Raw genomic sequence first — 24986 nt, 5'->3', positions numbered from 1 at the left:
GATTTACAGCTGATGGGATGAACCATGGTATTTCTTTTTGTTTGTAAAGGGTAACCCACACTCGTTTTAATGCAGTGGAACACAACTAGAACAGAGAAAGCAAAGAAAAGTGTTTGATATCCTACTAAATAAGATTAGGCAGACAGGAATGTCGGCCTAATGCATGAATTGCAATGTTTAGATAATATAACCAACGTGAAAAGCAGCGACTTGGAGCTGGAACATCTCTTCAGTTTGTGAAGTGTTCACAGATGTAATCTTTGCATTATTTGGGTAGTAGTGACAGTGTGTGTGAGCAGTACAAGAAGCCACTGTGGAAAATACTAATATGAGTAGTTTTTTCAGTATTCAGAAAAATATCTGGATTTCGTTAAACTCAGTCGTGGCCATTACTGGTTGTGTAACTTTTCTACAAACCAGTCAAATGTTTCTTACAAATTTACTTTGATTAGCCACCAAACATCTTTTGTCAAAAATGCCACAAGCCAAACCACCTTTTTTTTGTTTTTACAAATTTCTTGAGTGATACTATTTCATGGTCTTGGGCTGTTTTGCAGGTTAGGAAACTGTACAAGAAGGTGTTTTGTACTTGAAAAAATAAATCTAGTCTTACTTGGAAAGATATAAACCGGGTTGACAACAGGATCAGAAAGATAATACCAATTAAATCATATTTTAACATCAGTACTGGGATGCTTACTGCTATTCTGATGGACCTAAGCATGACAATTGCTGCGGGTAAGAATCTGTGGGAGTATTAGCTGAAGACATGTATATTAGCTGGTTTTGATTTTATTTGCTTCAACAGGATGACAATTTTCCTCATGGAGCAACAATTTTCCAGGTCTCTGTGGGGTATCTGGGAAACAGTTTCTCCCTATTAAACACTTAAAAACGTATCTTAGTAAAATCCCTTGCATAAAGACGATAGCATCCTTTCCAGAGGCCACCATCCTACCCCTTTCTCCATGAACAAAGGCATCCATGCCTTTTCCACCATGTTTAGCACTGTAGAAAATCTATCATTCTCACAGATTTTCTATAGAGCCTAGTTCAAGGTGTGAGAATATGTGTCACCAAACACGCGTTTTGTACAATTAAGTAGTTTTTTTAATCATGCAGACAATTAGCCCGTATGTGTGCAGTTTGACAAGTTCTATCAAGCACCAGTTTTATACAAGTGAACCATGGCTAGGTTATAGCGCTTACCTTTTTGAAGGGTGGAATGTGAGACATTTCCTCAATAAACTCAAAGCATTTCCAGGGAGTTTCTATGAAAAACATACAATAGATTAGCAAACAATGCAGAAAAATAAATCTCTTCAGATTACTCCTTTGGTTCTAGTTACACAACCGTAATGAAGAATGTCAACTATTGAACACAATAATTTACGCAAACTCCTTAAAAGTAACCTCATTGCAATTTCATGTTAGAAAACAATGAAAACAAAATAGAATAGTTATTTACCTGTAATCCTACTTCTTAACAGGGGATTCGCTATTGTAATTAGAAGAACTAACTGAATTATCGCACCAACATATGCAACGCCACAGCTCTTTTATTTTTTACAAAGCATACAGGCAAAGTACATAGAGCTTTTTTTTTTTTTAAACTGCAAAATTTCTAAGGAAAAAAAGAAAAGCTCTACAACAGCCTACAATCTGCCATATTGACCAATTTTCAGATGTATATTTTAAATAAAGAAAACTAATTTTATATTGAAACGAAGTCACTAGAATGCCCGGGTGACTAAAATCACATTCACAAACCTTTTTAAAGGAAGGGTAAGATAACTTAGAGACAATGTAGCCTAATATGATGAAGTTTGAAAGGCTGGGCAAACTGTGCTACAGCTTTAAGGAGTAGCATACTACCTGTAACCAATCAAGCCCAGTAGGTGGCATTTGAGCCAGTTCTCTTTTTACTGGGATGAACAATCTCAGAAGAACAGAGTATAATTCCGTTTGTCCTTTCTCTTGGGAGGAAGGAGAATTACTTATGATTATACAGAAGATTTACCAGGAGTAGAACTAGGGTTATACGTAAGTAACAATTCCTTCCCCTCCAGGGAATATTCATTATTACTCATAATTCCAGAAAACAATAGCATAAAAGGATCTGCCACAATCGTCTGAGGTGGAGCCTCTGGCTGAAGAGTAACACCTTTCTGGAGACTGGATAATCGCCACCACCAAGGAAGAGAGACAACTGCAGATTATGAAAGAGTAACTTTGCCCACCCAGCTGACACCAATGGCATTCCAGGCACTGTTGTATCAGTCTTATTTACAGATGGGCATTTTGAAAGGGAGAAATGAAGAAAGCCATTGAGCCTAGAAGTGATGAGAAGTGGTAGAGTTTCATCCATGATGTATTTGAGGACTACACTGGAATCACCCCAAGACACCAGTTGAAGAAACGTAGATACTTTTGTGCTGTAATTATGTTGGGCTTCTTGAGGTGCGGATGCCTTTATAAACCAGTCTTCCATGTAGGGATATACATAGATTCACTTTGTTCTGACAACTGTTGCAACCACTGCCATGCACTTCGAAACAGTTTGTGGTGCTGACTTAAGGGCATAAGGCAGAACTTTATATTGATAATGGGAAATGTGCATCAGAAATCTCAATAACTAACGATATTGTCGAATTATGGAGATATAAAAGGGCATATATTGGAGATCTATGGCATACACACAATCTCCAAGATGGAGATGGGGTATATCTGGTGAAGCCAACATCCAAAACGTTTCCTACTTTAGGTTCTTGTTCCTCCTGAGGTCTAGAATTGGACGATTTTCCTGCTTTGGTCTATCTTTCGTGCCAGAACAACGGAGTAAACTCCCTTCCCTTTCAGGTGCAGAGGAACTTGTTCCACTGCTTCTTTGATCAAGAAGGTGCTGACTTCCAAACAAAGCAACTCTAGTTGGCTCAGAGATACCTTGTTTTGAGGTATGTTGGAAGAGCAACTTAAACCTCAGTTCTGCACAAGAGCCAGTACTCATCTGTCTACTGTTATTTCCTCAACTATCAGATGATTGCTCATGCTTACATCTAGCAGGGTGGAGAACAGAAGCTGGAGGATTGGCTGTTTGGAGGATATTCCTACTACAACTGGTGCGTCTTGCCTGCCTCGTCACTTCCTAGTTTTTAAAGGTTGAAAGGACCCTTGATGCAATTTTTGCTGATGTTATTGCTGCTACCAATTAGGGCTGCTGGTAACACTTCTTATAAGACCAAGAAGAATGTTTCTAGACAGACTGCTTTATGTGTCTCTAACTAAGCTTTCATGCACTGCATTTTGCTGTCCTCATGGGCTCCAAACAAAATAGTGCCAGAAAATGGAAGGTTTAAATTATTTTGTTGAGTCTCCCATTTTAAACCTGTCCAGAGATCCCATGAAAATCAGAGAAAGGAAATCCCATGACAATAACCATGGATTGGTTAGTCAGCAGAATCAGTAGCAGCACTAATCACTAGATTGGAGACCATCACCTCAGCTTAAAGTACCTCAGAGAAGTCCAGGCTTTCTCTTCGAGGGAGATTTTCCGAGAAGTCATTGAATAGTTTCCTAGCGAGTCCTATTATATAACACGAGTGAAACAGTAGCACTGATCCTTTTCATGGGAGCTGCTTTCTTTCTCAGAAGGCTTCGTAGAGGATGGCAACATGTAATGGTGCTCTCTTGCTTCAACTTGTGAATGCTTAGCACTACCTTGATTTTTTTTTTTTTTTTTGGCTGCCTTGTTTTGTTTCTCTAATATAATTCTTTTGGGTTGGGTGCATAAGTACATGTCCAAGCACTTGGCCCTCAGTCTAACCTTTTTCTTTTAGTAACTCTCACCAAAAAGTACCTGTTCCACTCGCATGCTGTGAGGCTCAATGCTTTACACGAGACAGCTACTTTTTTCAGTTTCTCTCTGGAGATGGGCTTTGCGACTACACCTCAAAACTATTTGTATTCACATAAAGTGCTGTCCAGTTGTTAAAAACTAGAGTGACTTTTGGGAATATTTCTCTCAGACAAACTGGCAAACATCTTCCTGCTAGCAACTATTTTCAAAAGCAGTTCAGTAACTGGAAGATTAAATTAGCTAAATTCAGTATTAAGTATTGCAGAAACAGCTACATGGCATAAAAAGACTTTAGCCTGACTTCAAGTGAGTGCAGCATGTACTTTGCGGTGAGAGTTTCCATAAAAAACCCAAAGATTTTCTTACAGCAGCCACTATGAAAGAGTCCTGCAAGCAGGAAAAAAGGGTCCAGCTTAGGAGGCTTGTACTTATTCTGCAAATATGTTGGAGCAGACTTAGCTGAAACAAGTTAAAAAGAACTTAATGGCTGGTTATGTAGTGCTGAAACCTAGGGTCGAAAAAGCAGAAGACTGATTATGCATTGTTTAAAAAGTTACTAACATTCTTTGGTTGGACCATTGTTATTGGGATGTTGAGTTTATTTCCACCTCTTGCGAAGACTTCATTGAACGCAGAAATATAATCAATATATGAAATCCTTGCAGGTAGAGAATCCATAAGGTTCACAGAGTATTGATGAACTGAAGATAAAGAAGAGGAATATAAGTAACTCAATAAGGAACTCTTGAGCATCTTGTTGATGTGAAGTGTTCATCTTAAGCTGTGAGAAAACTCAGCACTCTATAGAGTAATAACTTGAAGGAGATTTTTGACATCAATGCTGACGTCTGTTGAAACTTCATGAGCACCTTCTTGGTGTTCTGGGTCTGGGTCTTGAATAATTGATGCCTAATTGGTGTCACCGGAGTATCAGTAAAAGGCTGAGGCACAATCAGCGGAACTATCATCGGTGGAGGTAGTGCCAGTTGAGGAGCCATAGGCGCTATAGGTAGGGTAGATTGAGGAGCTTCAAGTGGTAAGGGTGGCAACAGTGCAGCAAGAGGCAGAACTGGAGAGCCAGTATGCTGTGGACTGGTAGAAGACAGGGTTACCATTGGTGAGACCTCACTAAATGGTGAATAGTTTATGGAGTAAACACAGTTAGGTGCATGCAGAACCCTTCCCACTTCAACTTGCTGTTCTATTCTGTAGAAAGGTGAAAAATCCAGCTGGTGAGCAGTGCTTCGTCTCTATCTACAACTTTGACAGCTTGTCATCAATTTCGACCTACTCCTCCTCAATGAGCAAGATATGACTAACTCTACCTTTGATAGAATGGACTTGATAGTCAACTGCGTAGGTCTTTATTTCCTCCTGTGGGATCTAGCCCTGCATTTCCCCTGCAGGGGGTCCCTGGAGGCAGGGGAAGGAGAGGTGGTAAAGGAAACTCCCCCCCACACGCTCTTCCAGATGTGATCTCACATTTTACGGTTCTTCCTGAAGGCAATGCAGCCAAATAATTTCTCTTTCCTTCAAAGATCTTCTTGGCATCTTTTTACAGAAGTAACAGTTGTCTGGATAATGAAAAGAAAGTAATCAAACAATGCAGACAACATGAGGGTTCGTTTTGTTCAGTTTTTCTCCCACCGGTAGGACACCACACAAAAAGGGATGGCATTTTGTTAAGTAAAAAATAATTTTTCTCTAAGCATACAGAAAAAATGCTGCCAGTCCGTAACAACGTCGAGTTAAAGTATGTCTGCAAGGTTTGGCAAACAAAATGAAAAAAATCTCAAAAAGGTAACGTTCAGTGCTCTAGGATCCTGTCAGCAGGAGCCAGGAAAAAAAGAACTGCCTCAACTACTACCTACAAAGCATGATTAGGTACTGGCACTATGCTCATCCTTAAAGAATTAGCACAGTTTTCCCCAGCCTCTCAGGTTACTCTGTCCTTAGTTTCTCTCACCCTTCCTTTAAACACGGTTTGTGATAGAGGTTTCTAGTCACTATGTTACTCTTGTGAGCTTGCTTCAATTTAAAATGATTTTTCTTTTTTTAATTATGTAGCTGAAAATTAGCTTACATGGCGGTTCACATGCTGTTCTTAACATTTCTAGAAAAATTGGCATATTTTCAAGATAAAAGTGTATGTAAATATTTAATATAATATGCAAAACATGCTCCAGTATCTCGCAAATGGATGTGGCAATTCAGTGCTTATGACTAATAATGAAAATACCCTGGAGCAGGAATAGCTCGTCAAACAGTATGGTTTTGAAAACTTAGAAAAACATAGTCAATACAGCATACATAGACTAGAATTCAGGAATGCAATAATGACAAATAGTCCATGAAGCAGAAGAGAAACTCTAACTATGGTGGCTGATCGAACCCTATCAATACTTAGAACATCAAGTTTCAAAATTACTTCAATATTTTTGTTAAGCTAGCACTGAAAACAGGTAAAATCACAATAAATTATGGTATTTGTGAGTTAGTTGTGAAATCGTGTGTGATATTAATAGCAGTGACTGAGTTAAATTGAGTGTATTTTTTAAAGTTTTGATCATCATCATTGGATTGATTTTTTTGTTTTGAGATATCAGACATTTCTCATTTGAGTAAATACCCATATCTTCCAACTAAGATTTTTCACTTATTTATTTTTAGATTTGTTCTTGAATAATTTGGCTTCTACCTGTAATAACAATCTGCGGTGTTTGAAGTAACCAAATGCAAGCACCAACCTTGCATTATTGAGAGCCACACCTGATCCAGGGAAGGATGTGGAGGCAACAAGATGAGCCAGAGCTGCAATAAACGTAACCCATTTCCTTCCTTCATGCCCACCTGACTGATTATGTGCATCAGCCTGCCTGAGTGTTTCCATGTATATGGTTAATACTTGTTATTTGGCAACATATACAATCTTCTAAATTGATGAGTTGAAGCTAATGTTCTTGGTCTTAAACACGTGCAACCCCGTAAGTACCTTGTAGTTTTATGAAACCAAATAAAAGATGTTTGAGAAAAAGAACAGATTTAAGTTCCACCATGACCTGCTCACAACCTGACAAAGGACTTAAATGATGACATTTCACAAAGCATCACAAAATCATCATTAATATCACAGTTTCAACATGGGTAAGGTGTAAAGGTTAGGGGAGCAAAAGAACAGACTTCAGGAAATAGCTGAACACCACAGTCTGTACATTTGAAGAACTGAAAATAGCACTATGGTAGATACACTTGATACTGGGTAGATGGGGGAGAATTACTTCTTGCGTAGCACTCAGCAGGTAAAAACTGAGCTTGTTCCCTCATGAAGCAAGCAGAGACTCAGTGCCAGACACTGGCACGGTGGATGGTATTATTCCAAAGGGTGATGGGGTTAAAAAAGTGCACAGGGTGTTCCAGATCTAAAGACAAGTGCCTACGGAAATGCCTAAGACAATGTTTTGTGACTGACAGGTAAGTGAAAAAGCATATTTGACAGTATACCAGGTAGTGCATGTACTGCTCACTGAAAGATGTCAAACGCTATGAGATAGCAATGAAGGAGTGCAAACTGTGATTGTAGCCTATGCCTGTCTAATATTCAGAGCCTGGAAGACAGTGCGATATAATGACAGAGGAAATCTCACATGGGGAGAGTCGATGTAGGGGAAAGCCAGGTCACAATGTTCGTTTGTGTGGTGTGGGTGGATAATACACCTCAGGAGGAAGCTTTGCAAAAGTTCTTTGAATTGGTAACAGTGATGTCATAGAACAGTGGTTCCCAACCTTTTGGCCTCTGTGGACCTTCACCTTATCATTACTAGAACCCGGGGATCCCCCCTGAATCATTATGGGAATCCAGGGACCCCCCTCCCCACAAAGAGTCATTACTGAAAGCTGGGGACCTAATCTGTTTATATTATTTAATTTTCTGAGCAGTAGCGGCCCCCCTGAGGGGGCTTCGTGGGCCCCCAGGGGTCCCCGGACCACAGGTTGGGAACCACTGTCATAGAAGATTTAATTGGTCGCGTCAATAAATGTTGACAATGATAATGCAAATGTGGTCTAACCTGTGATTTAATTAATGCACAATTTCCTTTGGGACTTCTCACCACACGACCCATGGTTTAGCCTGGCCCTCCACACAGATATGGAGAAAAATTGACACAACAAAGCCAAGCTGAATGTCTACTTGTGCGCCAAACGTCACACAGATGTGTATAACAGTGCCGATATTATAAACAAAGCAAAGTTTTTGGATTCTTCTTTAATTCTGTACCACGCAATTGGTTGGTGTGCACAAACCTTGAGATACCAAATTTTATCTTAAGATGCTGCCTACCAAATTTATTGTGGATTTGCCAAACCGGGTGAATAGTAACATTAGCAAATGGAAGCTTTTTTCTCTACTCCTTTACTCCCTCTTCGATGATTATGAACTAAATGTGAAATACTAGAACGAAGCTCAATGTCATAGGTGTCTTACAAATTTTGTATTGAATCACCAAGCGGTGAGAAAGGTATAACTAAGGAAATTTAACATCAACTTCTCAAATAAGCAGCAACCAAAATATTTGCACATTAAAACGTGTGGTTCCAATGCAAAATTGGGTTTCTAAAAGAATCATTTTTACAATTGAAGTTCCCATTGACAAAATGCAATTTTCATGAGTTCTTCTGGTCCCAATTGAAGCTCCACCAAGCATGACTGCTGCCCCATAGTTGCTGCTGGAGATGCTCAGAAGAGAACTGTGATATTCATCGCATTGTATGCAACAGCCTTACTGGGCAGCAGCCTATCTGGGCAGTGGTGTGGTCACACCTGAAAAGGCATCAACCTCACTATGTTTCTCCCTCTGCACATCTAGCCCTGCTTCTCAATGTGTCCGATGCACCTGAAATTGGACATGCATACTCAGCGCTGGCTAGCTGTGGCATTGGCAATATCAAAACTATGAATCTTAGGCCACTGGTGCAAGCCCATGAGTCCCACTCCTACCGAATAGATCACAGAACTCCATAGGCTAGCCCTCCATGAACAGAATATATATAGATTCAAAAACCAGATGTAGCCCTACGAGAGGGTTTGGGGAGCCTTGTGATAGGATACTACAGATGCGACACAGACCCTCTAATCTCTCCCTACCCCTGCAACCGGGGATCTTCTTCCCACTTCACGGTTGCTGACCTGGAGACTCCTCACACACTGTTCGCTCAGGACACCATAATTGCGTGCATTCCCCTCTGCCTTCCCTTCTTCCAAAGGCCATCCGACCCTTGTTCCTGCACGACACTTATAGGGGCCTGGTTCTCAATAGTTTGGGCCCCCTTGTGCTGCTCTCTCCTCCTATCTTTAGTATACTATTTGGTTTACCTCAACTGGCAGCTGACCCAGATCTAATGGGGTCTACGAAGATCTGCTTTACCCCATTACAACCATTCCATGTGCAATACCCCCCTAGAGCAGGGCGGATGACAGACAAATAATGCCACCTAGTTGTTGTTATTAATATTGATTACTAATTATCTTAGTAACGTTATGATGAAATATTAGATTGATATATAATCAAGCTACAGCCGTGGATTGGAGATGCGTTCATTCTCCCGCCCTGTTGATTATTCCTCTGTTCCCGTGGCCCATCTTTCCACCTCCCTTAATTCCTTACTAACTGCACCCTCACCCACACACACCCTGGTTACTCTAGCCTCTTGATGTAAAATGTCCTGCTGTCTTACATCACATCTGCTACTTAATGATAGTCATGGGTCCGGGCTGTTTATAGTCGGTCTTACGTAGGCCTGGCAGAGTCAATGCTTGTTTATTATTGTAATGCCCCTACAGCTGTCCTCGCATGGTTTACTGGACAGGACTGTCCCTGTGCCAGAATCATCTGTTTACGACGCAATTGTAATATTTCCAAATAAATAAATGTAACAAAAAAGCAATTTTCATGCCCCAATATTACAGTTTTAGCCTAGGCAGGATCCAAGGCTACTTTTTCTAGCCACACCAAATTGACAGTTTTGGGCCAAAAGCATGATTTCAAGATTGCATTAACGCTTTTCAGCAATCAATCAATTCGCTGAAAAATACAAATCTGATAAATAGAAATTGCAATTTCAAAATTATGATTAGAATGGTGAAGAGGTGTAATGGTTATGGATGAAATCCTAAATACCAACGAAACTGGCAGTTCATGTTAAGCTATGCACCACAGCTCTCCCCAATTCATGGTTCACAACGTTACACATTAAGAAAGATAAGATCATACATCGCCTCATCCATTACATCACGGCGATGCTATGAGGCAGGGGACCGGAGTACAAGGTCCAATCAAAGCATCTAGAATCTATTGGACATAGCCAAAAGATGCAGCCAAAGGATGCAAACGGTGGGCCCTTAGGAAGCATTGCTAAGAAAAGGACCTTCAAGCCAAAGGATGTACAGGTAGGCCACACACACGGCTCTAGGCATGGCATTTGAAAATATGACGGGTATTTCCGAGTCTCCATATGAAGTACTGTATTAAACTGATGAAGCGCACAGAGGAAAATAATACAAAAAGCTAGAATGACTCCACTTTAAGGAAAAGTAAAGTAAATCGGACCACATTAGCCAGACCCTGAAAAACTTGCACTAGACCAAAGGATTCAATTTAAGATGTTCAAACCCTATCAGAAAATGGGCCTGAAAAGACTATCCCTCGACACAAAAATGACTCGCTGGCAGCCCTAAAAGGTGAGCCAAGAGGATATAGCCCTCCCACACCCATATCCTGCCGAGCTGAGTGTGCTCCAATGTGTGACTCCATAACCAGCCCTGGCAAGGACCAGGAGGTTCACTATTTAGCAAGGAAGATTAAAGCTTACAGCTGCACTATGAATACAAACAGGGTTTACCACGCAGGCTAGAACAGCCAGGGAGGTTGACCAGGAGAACATAATGCCATCCAGGCTGGAAGCTAGCAGACACAAAGATAGGTTAAACAAAATGCAGTGGTTGTCATGTAGTGTGCCGCGTCTGAGTGCTGTTATGTGTGGGTTTAGATGAGGCCTAATACTAGTCCTGGTTTAATAGTGTTAATGCCTGACAGATTATGGTATAATGCTGTCCTCTTCCAGTATAAAGCTGATTCGGCTGTTATAGTGTTAAGTTTTGGCACACTGGTGATATGGCTGGCAAAAAGCTGCCTAAAAACCTTATATGCCATCCCTTGCATCGGTGGCATAAGCATGATGGTGCCCACCAAAGCAAAATGCGGGTCTTGTCTTAATGGCTGTAATCCTGCCAATTTGAGGGCATAAATGGCATCTGAATTACACGACACTCATGGCATCTAGTGGTACTAGAGCCATCTCATATTTGATAGGACAGATCCCTGGCATAATGCTTGCTCTGTCATAGTGGTAGTTATTCCTAGCATATTGTAGACACCTATAGTATGATGCGCATTTTTGGCATACTGCTGGCCCGGATACAAAGGCAGTTATTATTGGCATATTTTAGGCATTAACTGCACAAAGGCACCCACCGGTGGCACAATGATGATACTTTCAAGTACATTTTACATATCCAGGATATGATTGTGATGAAGAGCAGCATAATACATTCCCTGGCACATAACAGTGGCATGACATGGCATACTGTAGCCATTCACAGCAGGATGGTTCTCAGCCATGATATAATGGTAATGCACATCGCTGGCATATGATTGACATCCCTGACATGAAATTATAAAATATGGATATACAAAACATAATCCAGCGGAGTCTGACAGTGGGAAATGTAAGAATTTTAGGGGAGTGACATAGTACTGACCAAATGTAAAAATGTGTTTTATATTTTTTTATTTAAAAGTACTTTACTGAAAAGTAACAAAGGGTGTAACAGAAAAGGAAAAAGACAACATTTCTTCATGTATTACATAGGTCAGCTGTCTCGACAGCAAATCAAGAGCAGAAAGACCAAGAATATGAGAGTGGTGGGAGGGGCGGGGGGGAGGGGCGGATCAAAACAGCAATAGAAGAATGAGATGGATGAAAATATGAAAACAGAGAAAGGACACCATTGAGGTCAGCAAGATGGAGGGAACAGAATATGAATAAGAGGAAAAAAGGGAAAAGGAAGGACGTGATAGCCGAACATTCCACTCAGGGAATGATTTCTATAAACAGCAGCCTAGCTCAACCTCCTCATTATGTACGGGCATTATTATAGACAAAACGTAATATGGAGAATGAGTCAGGTTTGACACACTTCCTTTTGACCGCTTCAGTGATGTTCTACTCTCAGTCTTGATTTATGTTGGTTTGGAAAATTCAAAATAAAGATTAAATTTATCCCCAAGTCAGTCCTCTGGCACCTGCGTGCAAAATGCCCAAGGGCGAAGACCGCCAGGTATGATGTGATTGGGTTTCCACCATCTTCAATTAGCTTATAAGCCACAGTTAATATGAACATTAAGATCAGCAGGTCCTTTTTACATTGGGTTGCTGCGGGGGTCCACTGTTATGTCAAGGCAAGTCATAAAAGCTGTACGTTTAAGTGGGTTCCTAGTATTTTGCTCAGCACTTCCGAGATTGTGTTTTAGGGGTTTCACCGGAGCACATTTAAAATTCCTTGTTACCCTGGCAGTGCAAGAATGGGTCTGTTTTAGACAATTCCAGTTTGAACATAATTAGGGGGGGGGTGGTCCAAGTTGGTCGTTGACTAATGTATCTGGTTTGCCTTAATATTGTTGAGGCCATTGATTTGTATGGCTGGGTAAATATGTTGGACCAAGTGCTTTTGGTTAGTTTTGTATTATGGAAATGTGCAAGATCTGTGTATGTATTTGTTTTTAATCTAATTCACAATGAATATATAAATCCTGGTAAATTAGTTTATAAATTAATAATGTGTGTCATTTTTTAAACAAAGGACTTGGGGACCTGTAAAAATGAGCTAGTAGCGGTTTTATTGTAAATTTCAAGAAGGAGCTCTTGAGGTTAAAAACGTGTAAAACTCTACATTACAAGGCTTACATTATGAGAAAAGAGAACGTTTGAGCTCTTTTGTATAGTTAAATAACCAAATGTAAATTGCTGTCCATCCAATACACCCTGTGTATGATGGTCACTTCAATTTTGATTTTATGGTTGTCCCTAAAATGGGGTTGCAAAAGAGTATTTATTATGTAGGGCTAGCAATTTATCAGCAGTATCTGTCAGTATTTTTGAGCGGGACTGGTTTACAAACCAACAGTGTGGAATTGGGCCATATAAGTTCTTCCTCTACCAAAAGGACAAGTGGTTCCGTTACAGATTGTGACTTTGATAAGTACTAGTCATTTTTAGCTGCAAGAAACTGGCCATGGTATTGAAATTAGTTTGCAAACCTCACGTGTGTTAGGTACTTGAAAAGAATCTCTGGATCAAGTCTGACGCCTAGGGGAAATTCTAAGGTAAGCAATCTGCAACTAGAATATGTCTCCTACCAGATATTTCGTTACCAAAGGTAAGTAACTTGTACATCTGATAGAGACTTCTAGTTGCAGATTCCTTACCTTAGAATAGATACCCAAGCAATGCCATCCTCAGAGGTGAGCTGCAAACTAAGATCATACTAGAAAGTCCTGCACGACCGAACGACCATAGTAGTTGTCCCAACGGAACTGACTGTCCACGCAGTAATGTTTAGCAAACATGTGCAGGGATGTCCACGTAGCCGCCTGGCAGATAACCAGGACAGGAACTCTGCGTGCTAACACAGTGGAAGCAGCAGTTCCTCTGGTGGAATGAGCGTGCAAGACCTCAGGAGGTTGCTTTTTGGCCAAAGCGTAGCACATCTTTATGCAAAGAAGTACCCATTGAGAGATGGTATGTTTTTGCACCGCCTTCCCTTTCTTCGCACCCACATACCCGAAAAACATAGTTGATCGACCACCCGGAAATCTTTAGTGCGATTTAGACAGAACGCCAACGCTCTTTTTGGGTCCAGACGGTGGAGTCTCGGATGTGGGTGTGTGTAAAAAGTAGGCAAGGTGATGGCCTGGCCTACATGAAAAGGCATAACAGCCCTGGGAAGGAACAAAGCCTTAGTGCGCAACACCACTTTGTCAGGGTGCACAGACAAGAATGGAGGCTTTGAAGAAAGAGCTTGAAACTCACTCACTCTGCGAGCAGAAGAGATGGCAACAAGAAAGACAGGTTCGAAAGTGAGGAGCCATAAATGGCAACTGTGCATCGGTTCAAAGGGAGTAGACATTAAGTAAGGACAAGATTGAGGTCCCACTGAGGCATGATAAATGAAGTGGGAGGAAATAAATGGGTGAGACCTTTAATGAATCGATTGAAAATAGGAGATTTAAAGAGTGAGGGCTGATCAGGTAGCCTAAGAAAGGCCGAAATAGCCGATAAATAACCTTTAAGGGTGCCCAAAGCAGAGCCCTGCTGGACCAAAGAAAGAATGAACAAAAGAACCTTGGATAGAGGAGCAGAGAGGGGATCAACAAATTTGTTGGTACAGCATGCCACAAATTTATGCCGACAGGTGTATGCCGTTTTGGTGGAGGACGCCTGGCTGCCAAGATAACATCGCAGACATCAGGTGGAAGATCAAAAGTCGTCAACTGCCGCCGCTCAATCTCCACGCATGAAGGAGGAGATTGGACAGGTCCGGGTGGAGAACCGTCCCCTGTTGCTGCGACAGAAGATCTGCTCAAAGAGGAAGTCGAGTGGAGGATCGGAGGCCATGCTCAATAGCTCTGGATACCATACTCGCCGTGCCCAGTCAGAGCTACCAAGATAACTTGGGCCCGGTTGTTCCCAATCTTCTTGAGAACTCTGGGCAGAAGTGGTATAGGCGGAAAGACGTAATGGAGGCCGGAGTTCCACTTGAGAAGAAAAGTGTGCCCGAGTGAGTGCCGCCTTGGAAACTCCAATACGCAAAACAGCTGACATTGTGCGTTCTCTGCGGAGGCGAACAGATCTAACCAAGGCTCTCCCCACTGTTGAAAGAGACCTTGCGCCACCTCCAGATGGAGACGCCATTCGTGATCGCCTGTGGATCGACGGCTGAGTTTGTTCGCTCTGGCGTTCAGAGAGCCCACCAGATGTTGAACCACCAGGGTAATGCCCTGATGTTACAGCTATGTCCAGAGGTGTAGTGCCTCCTGACAAAGTGCCCAGGACCCTACTCCGCCCTGTTTGTTGCAGTACCACATGGCAGTAGTGTTGTCTGTGAACACCTGCACTACCTTCCCTTTGAGAGAGGGAAGCAATGCTTTCAATGCAAGCCTAATCGCCCGGAGCTCCAGAAGACTGATATGGAGCCCAGACTCTGCCGGAGACCAGAGGCCTCTGATCTCCACCTCCACCACTGGCCGCCAAAACCCACAAGTGACGCATCTGTCACTATGGATAGATCTGGCTGGGGAAGGGAGAGGGATCTGCTGTGGATCGAATGCAGATTCGAAAACCACCACTGCAGGTCTTTTGCAGTCTCCTCCGAGATCTGGAACATGTTGGAGAGATTTCCCTGATGCTGTGCCCACTGGAGCTTCAAGTCCCACTGCACAGCCTGCATATGCCATCTGGCATGTGTTACCAGCAGGATGTAGGAGGCCATGAGGTCCAGCAGCCTCAGAGTCAGTCTCACCGAAACCCAAGACCGAGGTGGAAAGATCGGAATCATAGCCTGAATATCTTGGACTCGCTTTTCGGGAGGATAAGCCCGTAGCTGCACTGTGTCCAGAACAGCTCCGATGAAAGAGAGAGTCTGAGAGGGAGTCAGGTGTGACTTCGGCACGTTGATAGTGAACCCCAGCATGTGCAGGAGGCTCGCCGTAGTCTGAAGGTGGGAGACGACGGTCTGGGGCGAGTCCGCCTTCAACAGCCAGTCGTCGAGGTGGGGGAGGACTGAGACCCCTAACCTGTGCACATGAGTTGGAACCACTGCCATCACTTTCGTGAACACCCGAGGGCCTCTGGTAAGGCCGAAGGAGAGCACGGTAAACTGATAGTGCTCGTGACCTACCACAAATCGCAGGTAACGTCTGTGGGCAGGCAGAATGGGAATGTAGACATAAGCGTCTTGCAAGTCCAACGCTACCATCCAGTCTCCTGTAAACAACAAATGTCAATGCACTTGTGTATTAATAACAAATCAAAACTCCATATCCGTGTGCGGTAAGATCCTCTTCCACATATTCAAGTACAACGTAGACCGAAAGGTGTTAGCAACGTCCAATTTATTTTTGAAGTCTGATAACAGAAAACAGCCAACACATGTTTCGTCTTAAGAGAAGATACTCTTAATGACTTCCTTAGGGCTGTGAAAAGATACAATTGTGACCAAAATTACACATAATCACTTTGTGTCAGGTCTTTAAGAAATATACATCAAATTTATACACAAAAGAAATGTTTGCGGTATATTCGCAGAATTTCAATACTAATTTCCGAGTGACTCGATGATGAGCACCATTGTGTAAACATCCAAATTTTAACTATATGTAAACCAATCGTGAATAACACGTACATCTTCAAACCACCTAGAAGTGCTCATTAAGTATAAGACACAACATGAGAAATGATAAGACATGCATTTCAGACAAATAAAGACATGACTAGTCATGACACCCACGTGAATTAAGGGCGTGGGGAAACCATAGGGAACCCCAAAGTCGAAAGTGAAAGAAAAGTGAACCAAAGTTTGCAAAAACTTAAGAAAGAGACTTCCTAGATACCAAGGTGAAGAGAAAATGGATAAAAGAATGGAGGTAATACCTTAACAAATTGTGGAAACAGTAGAGAGAATGATGCCGATAAGTTCAGAGCCTATTCTGTATTCCCTTTACGTATCGCTTCCTAATGATCTATGAAGAGATAAATGTACAAAAATACCTAGATCAATAGAAAAGATCTGTAATAAAAATAGCAACCCGAGTTTGTAATCATGTAATATATCGAGGCAAACACCCACCCAGAATTGAAGCCCTTATTTTTGTCTGTAGATAGCGGTTATATGACCGCGAAGCAATTGATACGCCCAGATTCTCCTGTAATGTTTTCCGTTTTGATTTACAGTTATGGAGGTGTATTCACACACACGCAAGCTTACCTCTAAGGTAGCGGTTCTTAAGACCGCTTATCCGTGTTTCTCCTCAGACTTTCTTGCAATGTTTTTATTTTTGATTTACAGATATGAAGGTGAATATATACACACACCCTTAATGCTACAATTTATAGTTGCAGTTTTTCAATTCTGGGTGGGTATTTGCCTCGATATATTACATGATTACAAACTCGGGTTGCTATTTTTATTACAGATCTTTTCTATTGATCTGGGTATTTTTGTACATTTATCTCTTCATAGATCATTAGGAAGCGATACGTAAAGGGAATACAGAATAGGCTCTGAACTTATCAGCATCATTCTCTTTACTGTTTCCACAATTTGTTGAGGTATTACCTCCATTTTCTATCCATTTTCTCTTCACCTTGGTTTCTAGGAAGTGTCTTTCTTAAGTCTTTGCAAACTTTGGTTCACTTTTCTTTCACTTTCGACTTTGGGGTTCCCTATGGTTTCCCCACGCCCTTAATTCAAGTGGGTGTCATGACTAGTCATGTCTTTATTTGTCTGAAATGCATGTCTTATCATTTCTCATGTTGTGTCTTATACTTAATGAGCACTTCTAGGTGGTTTGAGATGTGCATGTTATTCACGATTGTTTTACATATAGTTACAATTTGGACGTTTACACAATGGTGCTCATCATCTAGTCACTCGGAAAGTTGTATTGAAATTCTGTGAATATATCGCAAACATTTCTTTTGTGTATAAATTTGATGTATATTTCTTAAAGACCTGACACAAAGTGATTATGTGTAATTTTGGTCACAATTGTATCTTTTCTGAGGAAATCATTGAGAGTATCTTCTCTTAAGACGAAACATGTGTTGGCTGTTTTCTGTTATCAGACTTCAAAAATAAATTGGACGTTGCTAACACCTCTCGGTCTACGTTGTACTTGAATATGTGGAAGAGGATCTTACCGCACACGGATGATATGCACTTTTGATTTGTTATTAATACACGAGTGCCTTGAAATTTGTTGTTTATGTTTTTTTTCTCTTTGAGAAACTTTGGAGGAGTGGGAGGGCCCTTCGGCCAAGAGCACCGTGCCCTTGATTGTCTATCCTTAAAATAACTTGGTGATTTCCTGCGAGCGCCCAAACCTATATACTGTCTTCCCTTTGTTTTTCTGATCATCCAGTCTCCTGTGTCTAAGGCAGACAGGACCTGAGTCAGGTGGGCATCTTGAATTTTTCCTCTTTGAGGAAGTAATTGAGGTCCAGAAGGTCTAGGTTAGGACGTAAGTCCTTGTCCTTTTTAGGCACAAAAAAGTATCAGGAATAACAACCACGACCTACTGCTGGCACAGGGACCTTCTCTATGGCCCCCTTGGCCAAGAGAGCCGCAACTTCTGGACTGAGAGGTGCCAAATGATCCTCTGAAAGATGGCTGACTGATGGAGGCATGGCTGTTGGGGCAGATTCGAAGGGGAGGGAATAGTCCTTTCAAACTATCTGCAAAACCCACCTGTCCGTGGTGATGGATTCCCAGTGGGGCAGGTGAAGGTGAATCCTGCTGCCAACTGGATTGGAGTGACGGGACGGACTAGGAGGGTTTGAAGGAGGCTGCAGCGGGGCAGGGGTGGACAGGGCAGACGTCTGGTTCCCTGTCCCATGTGGGATTCCGCATCCCCGGCCACGCAGCGGCTGAACAGAATGGGTGGCATGGTGGCTGGGTTGAGGACACGACAGGGAGCCCTTCAGTGGCCACAAAAGGGGCGAAAAGTGGACTGTTGGGGGTGAGGGGCAGCAGAAAGAACAAGGGACAGAGCCGTAGGCCGGGAGTCCTTGAATCCCTCCAAGGCCGAGTCCGCCTTGTCTCCAAAGAGACGGGAGCCATCAAAGGGCATGTCCATAAAAGACTGTTGGATATCCCCCGAAAATTCAGAAGTACACAACCAGGTGTGGCGTCTCAAGGCCACCATCGTAGCAACCGATCTGCCCAGAGAGTCGGTCATGTCCAGCCCACATCGGATCGTGAACTTTGCCGCATCTCTCCCATCGATGACAGCTTGGGAGATGATAGCACGGGCCTCCTCCAGTATCTGAAGCAGAACTTGCGTGACTGTATCCCACAGAGAGTGGGTATAGCGGCCCAAAAGGCATGCAGTGTTCACAGAGCGCGAGACTGGAGGAAGAAAACATCTTCTTCCCAAATTGTTCCAGCCTTCTTGATTCCCTATCCGGGGATGCGGAAGGGAATGCGCCTGAAGAAAACGAAGCCTGGATGACAAGACTCTCAGGCGTGGGGTGTTGGGTCAGGAATTTAGGCTTGTTCGGGGCGGGCTGATGGCGGTGTGAGATAGTCCTGTTCACAGAAGCCCCTGTGTTGGGTTTGGACCAAGTACCCAAAAGGACATTGGTGAGGGCTTCATTGAATGTCAAAAGGGGCTCAGGGGTGGAAGCCCCTGGCTTAAGCACCTCCGTCAGGAGATACCACCTGACCTGTACAGTAGGCAGCTCAAGGCCAAGGACCTCAGCCGACCTACTGACCACCATACCATAAGTCTCCCTCTGCCGTAGAGACGGTAGGAGTAGACAGCATGCCAGTGTCTGGAGAAGTGTCCAGACCTCTGGCCTTGCCCAATTCCTGTGCCCAGTCCAATGTAGGGTCATCCTGGTATTCATAAGGGTCCAGGGACCCCTCCAATCCTTCCCCAAATTCGTACCCATAAAAAAAAGATTCCAAATCTGACCTTGGGTGAGTAGGCCCCATCGAAGACAGAGGCGGCGTCGGCTGTTGCAGTTCCGACTCTGAGTCGTCGGGGATGAGGATCGGGTTGACGTAGATAGTAGACACCACAGATGTCAGGAGCGTCGACAATGGAACCGGCGCCAGAGAAGGTCTCAGTGGTATGACCCACATCAGTGTGGATCCATGAGCGGATCCAGAGGGGACCTCGGTGGCTGGAGCTGAAGCCGCTGGTGTGGAAGCCAAAGGCCCCCTGACCAAACCTGTTGGTCCCAAAGGCGCCATATTGGGTTCAGCTTGCCCAAAAATGAGGTGCATGGCCTCATAAAACTCCTTTAATTGGGCAGGGGTCGCTCCAGCTCCCCGAAATTCGGGGAAGCACAGAGCGGACCCAGAAGCAGGCTCTGAAGATGGAGGCCTCGAGCGTCAATGCTCCTCCCGCGTCACATCAGCTGAGAAACGGGGTGAGGTCGAAGGGCGATGAGACCGCTTCGATGACTTCTTACCTATGCCTGAAGACTTCGAAGAAGAAGAATGGTGGTGGCTCCACGAACGGTCTCGAGCCCTTTCCCTAGAGCGAGACCGGGACCTACGCGGAGTCGAGCGCCAGCCCGCCATGAGCTTGAGGGACCGCTCCCTAAAGGCCTTCGGGTGCATGGCCCGGCACTCGGAGCACGACTTCGGGTCATGGTCACGCTCCAAGCACCACGAACAGAACTGATGCGGATCCGTCACCGACATCATGCGGGGACGGTCCTCGTACGGCTTGAAACCGGTCTTCGGGGACATCTCAATGAACCAAAACTTACCAAAATAACTTGACAAAATGGTTGAACTCGGTCAATAAGAGACCAGGGTAGCTCTCTCCAGATCAGCACGTGTAACAGAAAGAAAAGAACTGACATCACTGCGCTGAGGCGGCGTCTTGTCCTACTCCCGACGTCATCACGGCGACTACGATGCCAAAGACTCCCACAGAGTTGACCGACGCCACATACTGACGCGCAAGGGTATTTGTAGGAAAATGGCTCCTTGTTGCAGTTACCCCCCCCCCCCACACTTTTTGCCTGATATTGATGCTGACTTGACTGAAGTGTGCTGGGATCCTGCTAACCAGGCCCCAGCACCTGTGTTCTTTCACTTAAAAATGTACCGTTGTCTCCACAATTGGCTCAGCCCTGGCACACAGATAAGTCCCTTGTAAATGGTACCCCTGGTACCAAGGTCCCTATGCCCAGGGAGGGTCTCTAAAGAAAACAGCATGTATTATGCTCCCTGGGGACCCCTCACTCATCACATGCACACTGCCTCACAGTTTGTGTGTGCTGGTGGGGAGAAAAAGACTAAGTCGACATGGCACTCCCCTCAGGGTGCCATGACCACAACCCACTATGCCTGTGGCATAGGTAAGTCACCTCTCTAGCAGGCCTTACAGCCCTAAGGCAGGGTGCACTATACCACAGGTGAGGGCACAGCTGCATGAGCACTATGCCCCTACAGTGTCTAAGCCTATTCTTAGAAATTGTAAGTGCAGGGTAGCCATAAAGAGTATATGGTCTGGGAATTTGTCAGACACGAACTCCACAGTTCCATAATGGCTACACTGAATACTGGTAGGTTTAATATCAAACTTCTCAGCACAATAAATCCACACTGATGCCAGTGTGGGCTATATTGAGAAATGCACACAGAGGGCATCTTAGAGATGCCCTCTGTATACCAGCTTAGCTACTAGTGCTAGGCTGACCAGCTTCTGTCAGCCTGCCACATCCAGACAGGTTTCTGGCCACATGGGGTGAGTGCCTTTGTGGCCAGGAACAAAGCTTGTACTAGGTGGAGGTGCTTCACACCTCCCCCTGCAGGAACTGTAACACCTAGCGGTGAGCCTTAAAGGCTCAAGCCTGGTGTTAAAGCGCCCCAAGGCACTCCAGCTAGTGGAGATGCCCGCCCCCTGGACACAGCCCCCACTTTTGGTGGCAAGTCCAGAGGAGATAATGAGATAAACAAGGAAGAGTCACCCTCCAGCCAGGACGGCCCCCAAGGTGTTCTGAGTTGAGGTGACCCCTGCGTTAGGAAATCCTCCATTTGCTTTGAAGGATTCCCCCCCAATAGGATTAGGGATGTGCCCCCCTCCCCACAGGGAGGAGGCACAAGGACGGTGTTAGCCACCCTCAGGGACAGTAGCCATAGGCTACTTCCCTCCAGCCCTAAACACACCCCTAACTTGAGTATTTAGGGGCGACCCTGAACCCAGGAAAACAGATTCCTGATGACCTGAAAAAAGAAGAAGGACTGCTGACCTGAAAAGCCCCGCAGAGACGACAGAGATAACAACTGGCTTGGTCCCAGCCCTACCGGCCTGTCTCCAGACTCAAAGAACCTGCAACAGCGACACATCCAGCAGGACCAATGACCTCTGCCGACCCAGAGGACTGCCCTGCAACCCAAAGGACCAAGAAACTCCAGAGGACAGCGGCTCTGTCTAAACAACCAAGAAGCAACCAACTTCAAAGGGACTCCAGTCTCACTCCGGAAGCGTGAGTCCCAAACACTCTGCACCCGATGCCCCCAGCTCGTGTCCAGAGAAACTAACAAAGAGGACCCCCAGGCGAATCCAACGACATGGACACCCTGAGACGACCTCCCTGCACCCCCACAGCAATGCCTGTAGAGAGAATCCAGAGGCTCCCCTTGACCGCGACTGCCCGGTAACAAATAACCTGACGCCTGGAAGAAGCACTGCACCCGCAGCCCCCAGGCCTGGGAGAAACCAACTACTGGTGCAGGAGAGACCAGCAGGCTGCCCTCATCCTTGCCCAGTCTGTGGCTGGCCCGAGAAGCCCCCCCTGTGCCCTGTCTGCATTGCTAGAGTGACCCCGGGGTCTCTCCATTGATTTCAATCTAAAACCTGACACCAACTTTGCACACTGCACCCGGCCGCCCCTGTGCCACTGAGGGTGTATTTTATGTGTCTGTTTGTGACCCCCCTCCCAGTGCTCTACAAAACCCCCCTGGTCAGCTCCCCGAGGACGCAGGCACTTACCTGCTAACAGGCTGGAACCAGGGCACCCCTGGTCTCCATAGGCGCCTATGATATTTGGGCCCTACTTTGACCTCTGCATCTGACCAGCCCTGTGTTGCTGGTGCTGGGTGTTTGGGGTTGACTTGAACCCCCAACGATGGGCTGCCTATGCCCCGGAGACTGAACTTGTAAGTGCTTTACTTACCTGACAAACTAAACTTTACTTACCTCCCCCAGGAACTGTAGATTTTTGCAGTGTCCACTTTTGAAATAGCTTATTGACATTTTTGCCAAAACTGTGTATATTATGTTTGAATTGAAAGTTCCATATTTACCTATGCCAAGTACCATACAATTTATGTACTTACTTGAATCCTGAATCTTGTGGCTCTAAAATAAATCAAGAAAATAATATTTTTCTATGTAGAAACCTATTGGCCTAGAGTTAAGTCTTTGAGTGTGTGTTCTCATTTATTGCCTGTGTGTGTACAACAAATGCTTAACACTACCCTCTGATAAGCCTACTGCTCGACCACACTACCACAAAATAGAGCATTAGTATTATCTAATTTTACCACTATGAGCCTCTAAGGGGAACCCTTGGACTCTGTGCACACTATCTCCCACTTTGAGATAGTATATACAGAGCCAACTTCCTACAGTATTGCTTGAAGTAAAAACCTCTGGATCCAGTCTGACGCCTAAGGGGAAATTCTAAGGTAAGGAATCTGCAACTAGAAGTCTCTATCAGATATAACTTTCACTAGGCAAGGCCTGAGGCCTAGACAGCCTGCTGAAACTCTTTCATAAAACCTTTAAAGAAGCTTCCGATTCCACATAATAAACTATTTCACATCCACAGGTGCCATGCCTGGGACAGCAAGTGTTGTCACTACAATCTTGATTCATAAAGCGCAAAGTACTTTCAGGAATCATCAAACTAACCTAATCTCCTTACTAAGCATAGTCTGTAAAGTGCATGCTAAAATCCTAGCAAATAATGGTACTGCTAGGACTTAGAAGACCAGCTCAAAACGGATTTATGAAAAATTAGACTATCAAAATGACTATACGAGATTCTTTGGTCACCATACAAACGAAGTGGAAAAATCTACCATATCATTTGCCACAGTCGCAATGGATGCTGAAATGGAGCTTGATAGAAAGTCATTGCCCGTCATAGAAACAACCCTTGAACATCCGTGGAAAGGGCCAATTCAGGTTACTTCTTCATTAGAAGTATCATGACATTCTTCCAGAACCACAAAAGGGCAGGTTGAGTGGCTTGGCTGCATTATATTTTAATCTGAAACAAGGTACTGACGAGGTTGCTCCGTTTTCCCTCCAATGTTCCTCTTTTTTGTGTTTTTTTGCTAAGAGGAATATGGGGATGAGATTCTGGGACTGGTGTCAAGCAAAATATACCACAAACAGGCCTCATTTATAGACGATTTAAACGTATTTATTGAGAAATAGAATGACCTAGCGATCCTGTATACCATCAAAGAGTCATCAGCAGTCTCTGGTTGTAGTTTAAACAGGAATGAATCTAAAAGCATGTATTTAAACATCTGCTGCTCCAGTTACAAGACAAGCAAGTATTTATTCGTTACACATCTTTATTTTTTTCTAATGGAAATGACATGTTTTGAGGAACATGACTTTATTCAAAATGAAAAGGTTATATTTCATAGGAACATGTTGGTCTTTCCAAAGAACGGCAAGCAGATGTTTTAGGTGGTCAGATTATTGAATTTCCAAAACATTTCTAGAAATGTGTAGGACTTGAAGACTGCAAACGCAGATAGACAGTAACAGAAAGCTAAAGAGTAACTACAGAAGGAGAGAGCACAAAAAACAAGATTGGGCGAATGGGTACATAGAGGTATCATGGGACTTGGCATGTGATGGGGAAACGGATGGGGAGGAGGACAGGACTCTAAGAGGTGAGTTAGAGAATAGGTTTGTAATTTACCTACTAACATAGGACTGTGGATGTATTTTAGTAGCTTCCGGCCATGGTGCGGGAGTGGTATCAACCAGCCTCCTGCAAAGAGCGCGGAGCCTGACAATGCATTTGGCTTTATTTAATGTCGGCATCTTATAGTACATTTTACTGTATTTTAATGGTGAGTTTTATTATTATACGTTGGCATGGAAGACACGAGCAGAAAGTCTTAATACGAAAGACAAAGTAAGTGCGAGGGAGAAGCAACAGATGCATGCTCCAAAGCTGGAGGGCACAAAGGATAAGGTTGGAAGTTGAGGAGGTTGACATGCAAGGTGAGGGGCGAAAAGAATAA

At 43.8% G+C, this 24986-nt stretch overlaps 1 protein-coding gene across 2 annotated transcripts in view; it reads right to left on the bottom strand.

Moving 5' to 3' along the window:
• The window catches only part of TBCK (TBC1 domain containing kinase), a 1319282-nt gene that overhangs the window by 1030755 nt on the left and 263541 nt on the right, over window positions 1-24986 (bottom strand). For both annotated transcript variants that reach the window (XM_069241253.1, XM_069241261.1), the window contains exon 9: window positions 1210-1271. In XM_069241253.1, coding sequence (XP_069097354.1) covers window positions 1210-1271 — 62 coding nt within the window. The remainder of the gene's footprint in view (window positions 1-1209; window positions 1272-24986) is intronic.

The sequence above is a fragment of the Pleurodeles waltl genome, chromosome 1_2 (assembly GCF_031143425.1).
Source record: "Pleurodeles waltl isolate 20211129_DDA chromosome 1_2, aPleWal1.hap1.20221129, whole genome shotgun sequence".
Lineage (NCBI taxonomy): Eukaryota > Metazoa > Chordata > Amphibia > Caudata > Salamandridae > Pleurodeles > Pleurodeles waltl.
The sequence above is the reverse complement of the archived record's forward strand: the minus strand, read 5'-3'. Positions and strand labels throughout refer to the sequence as shown.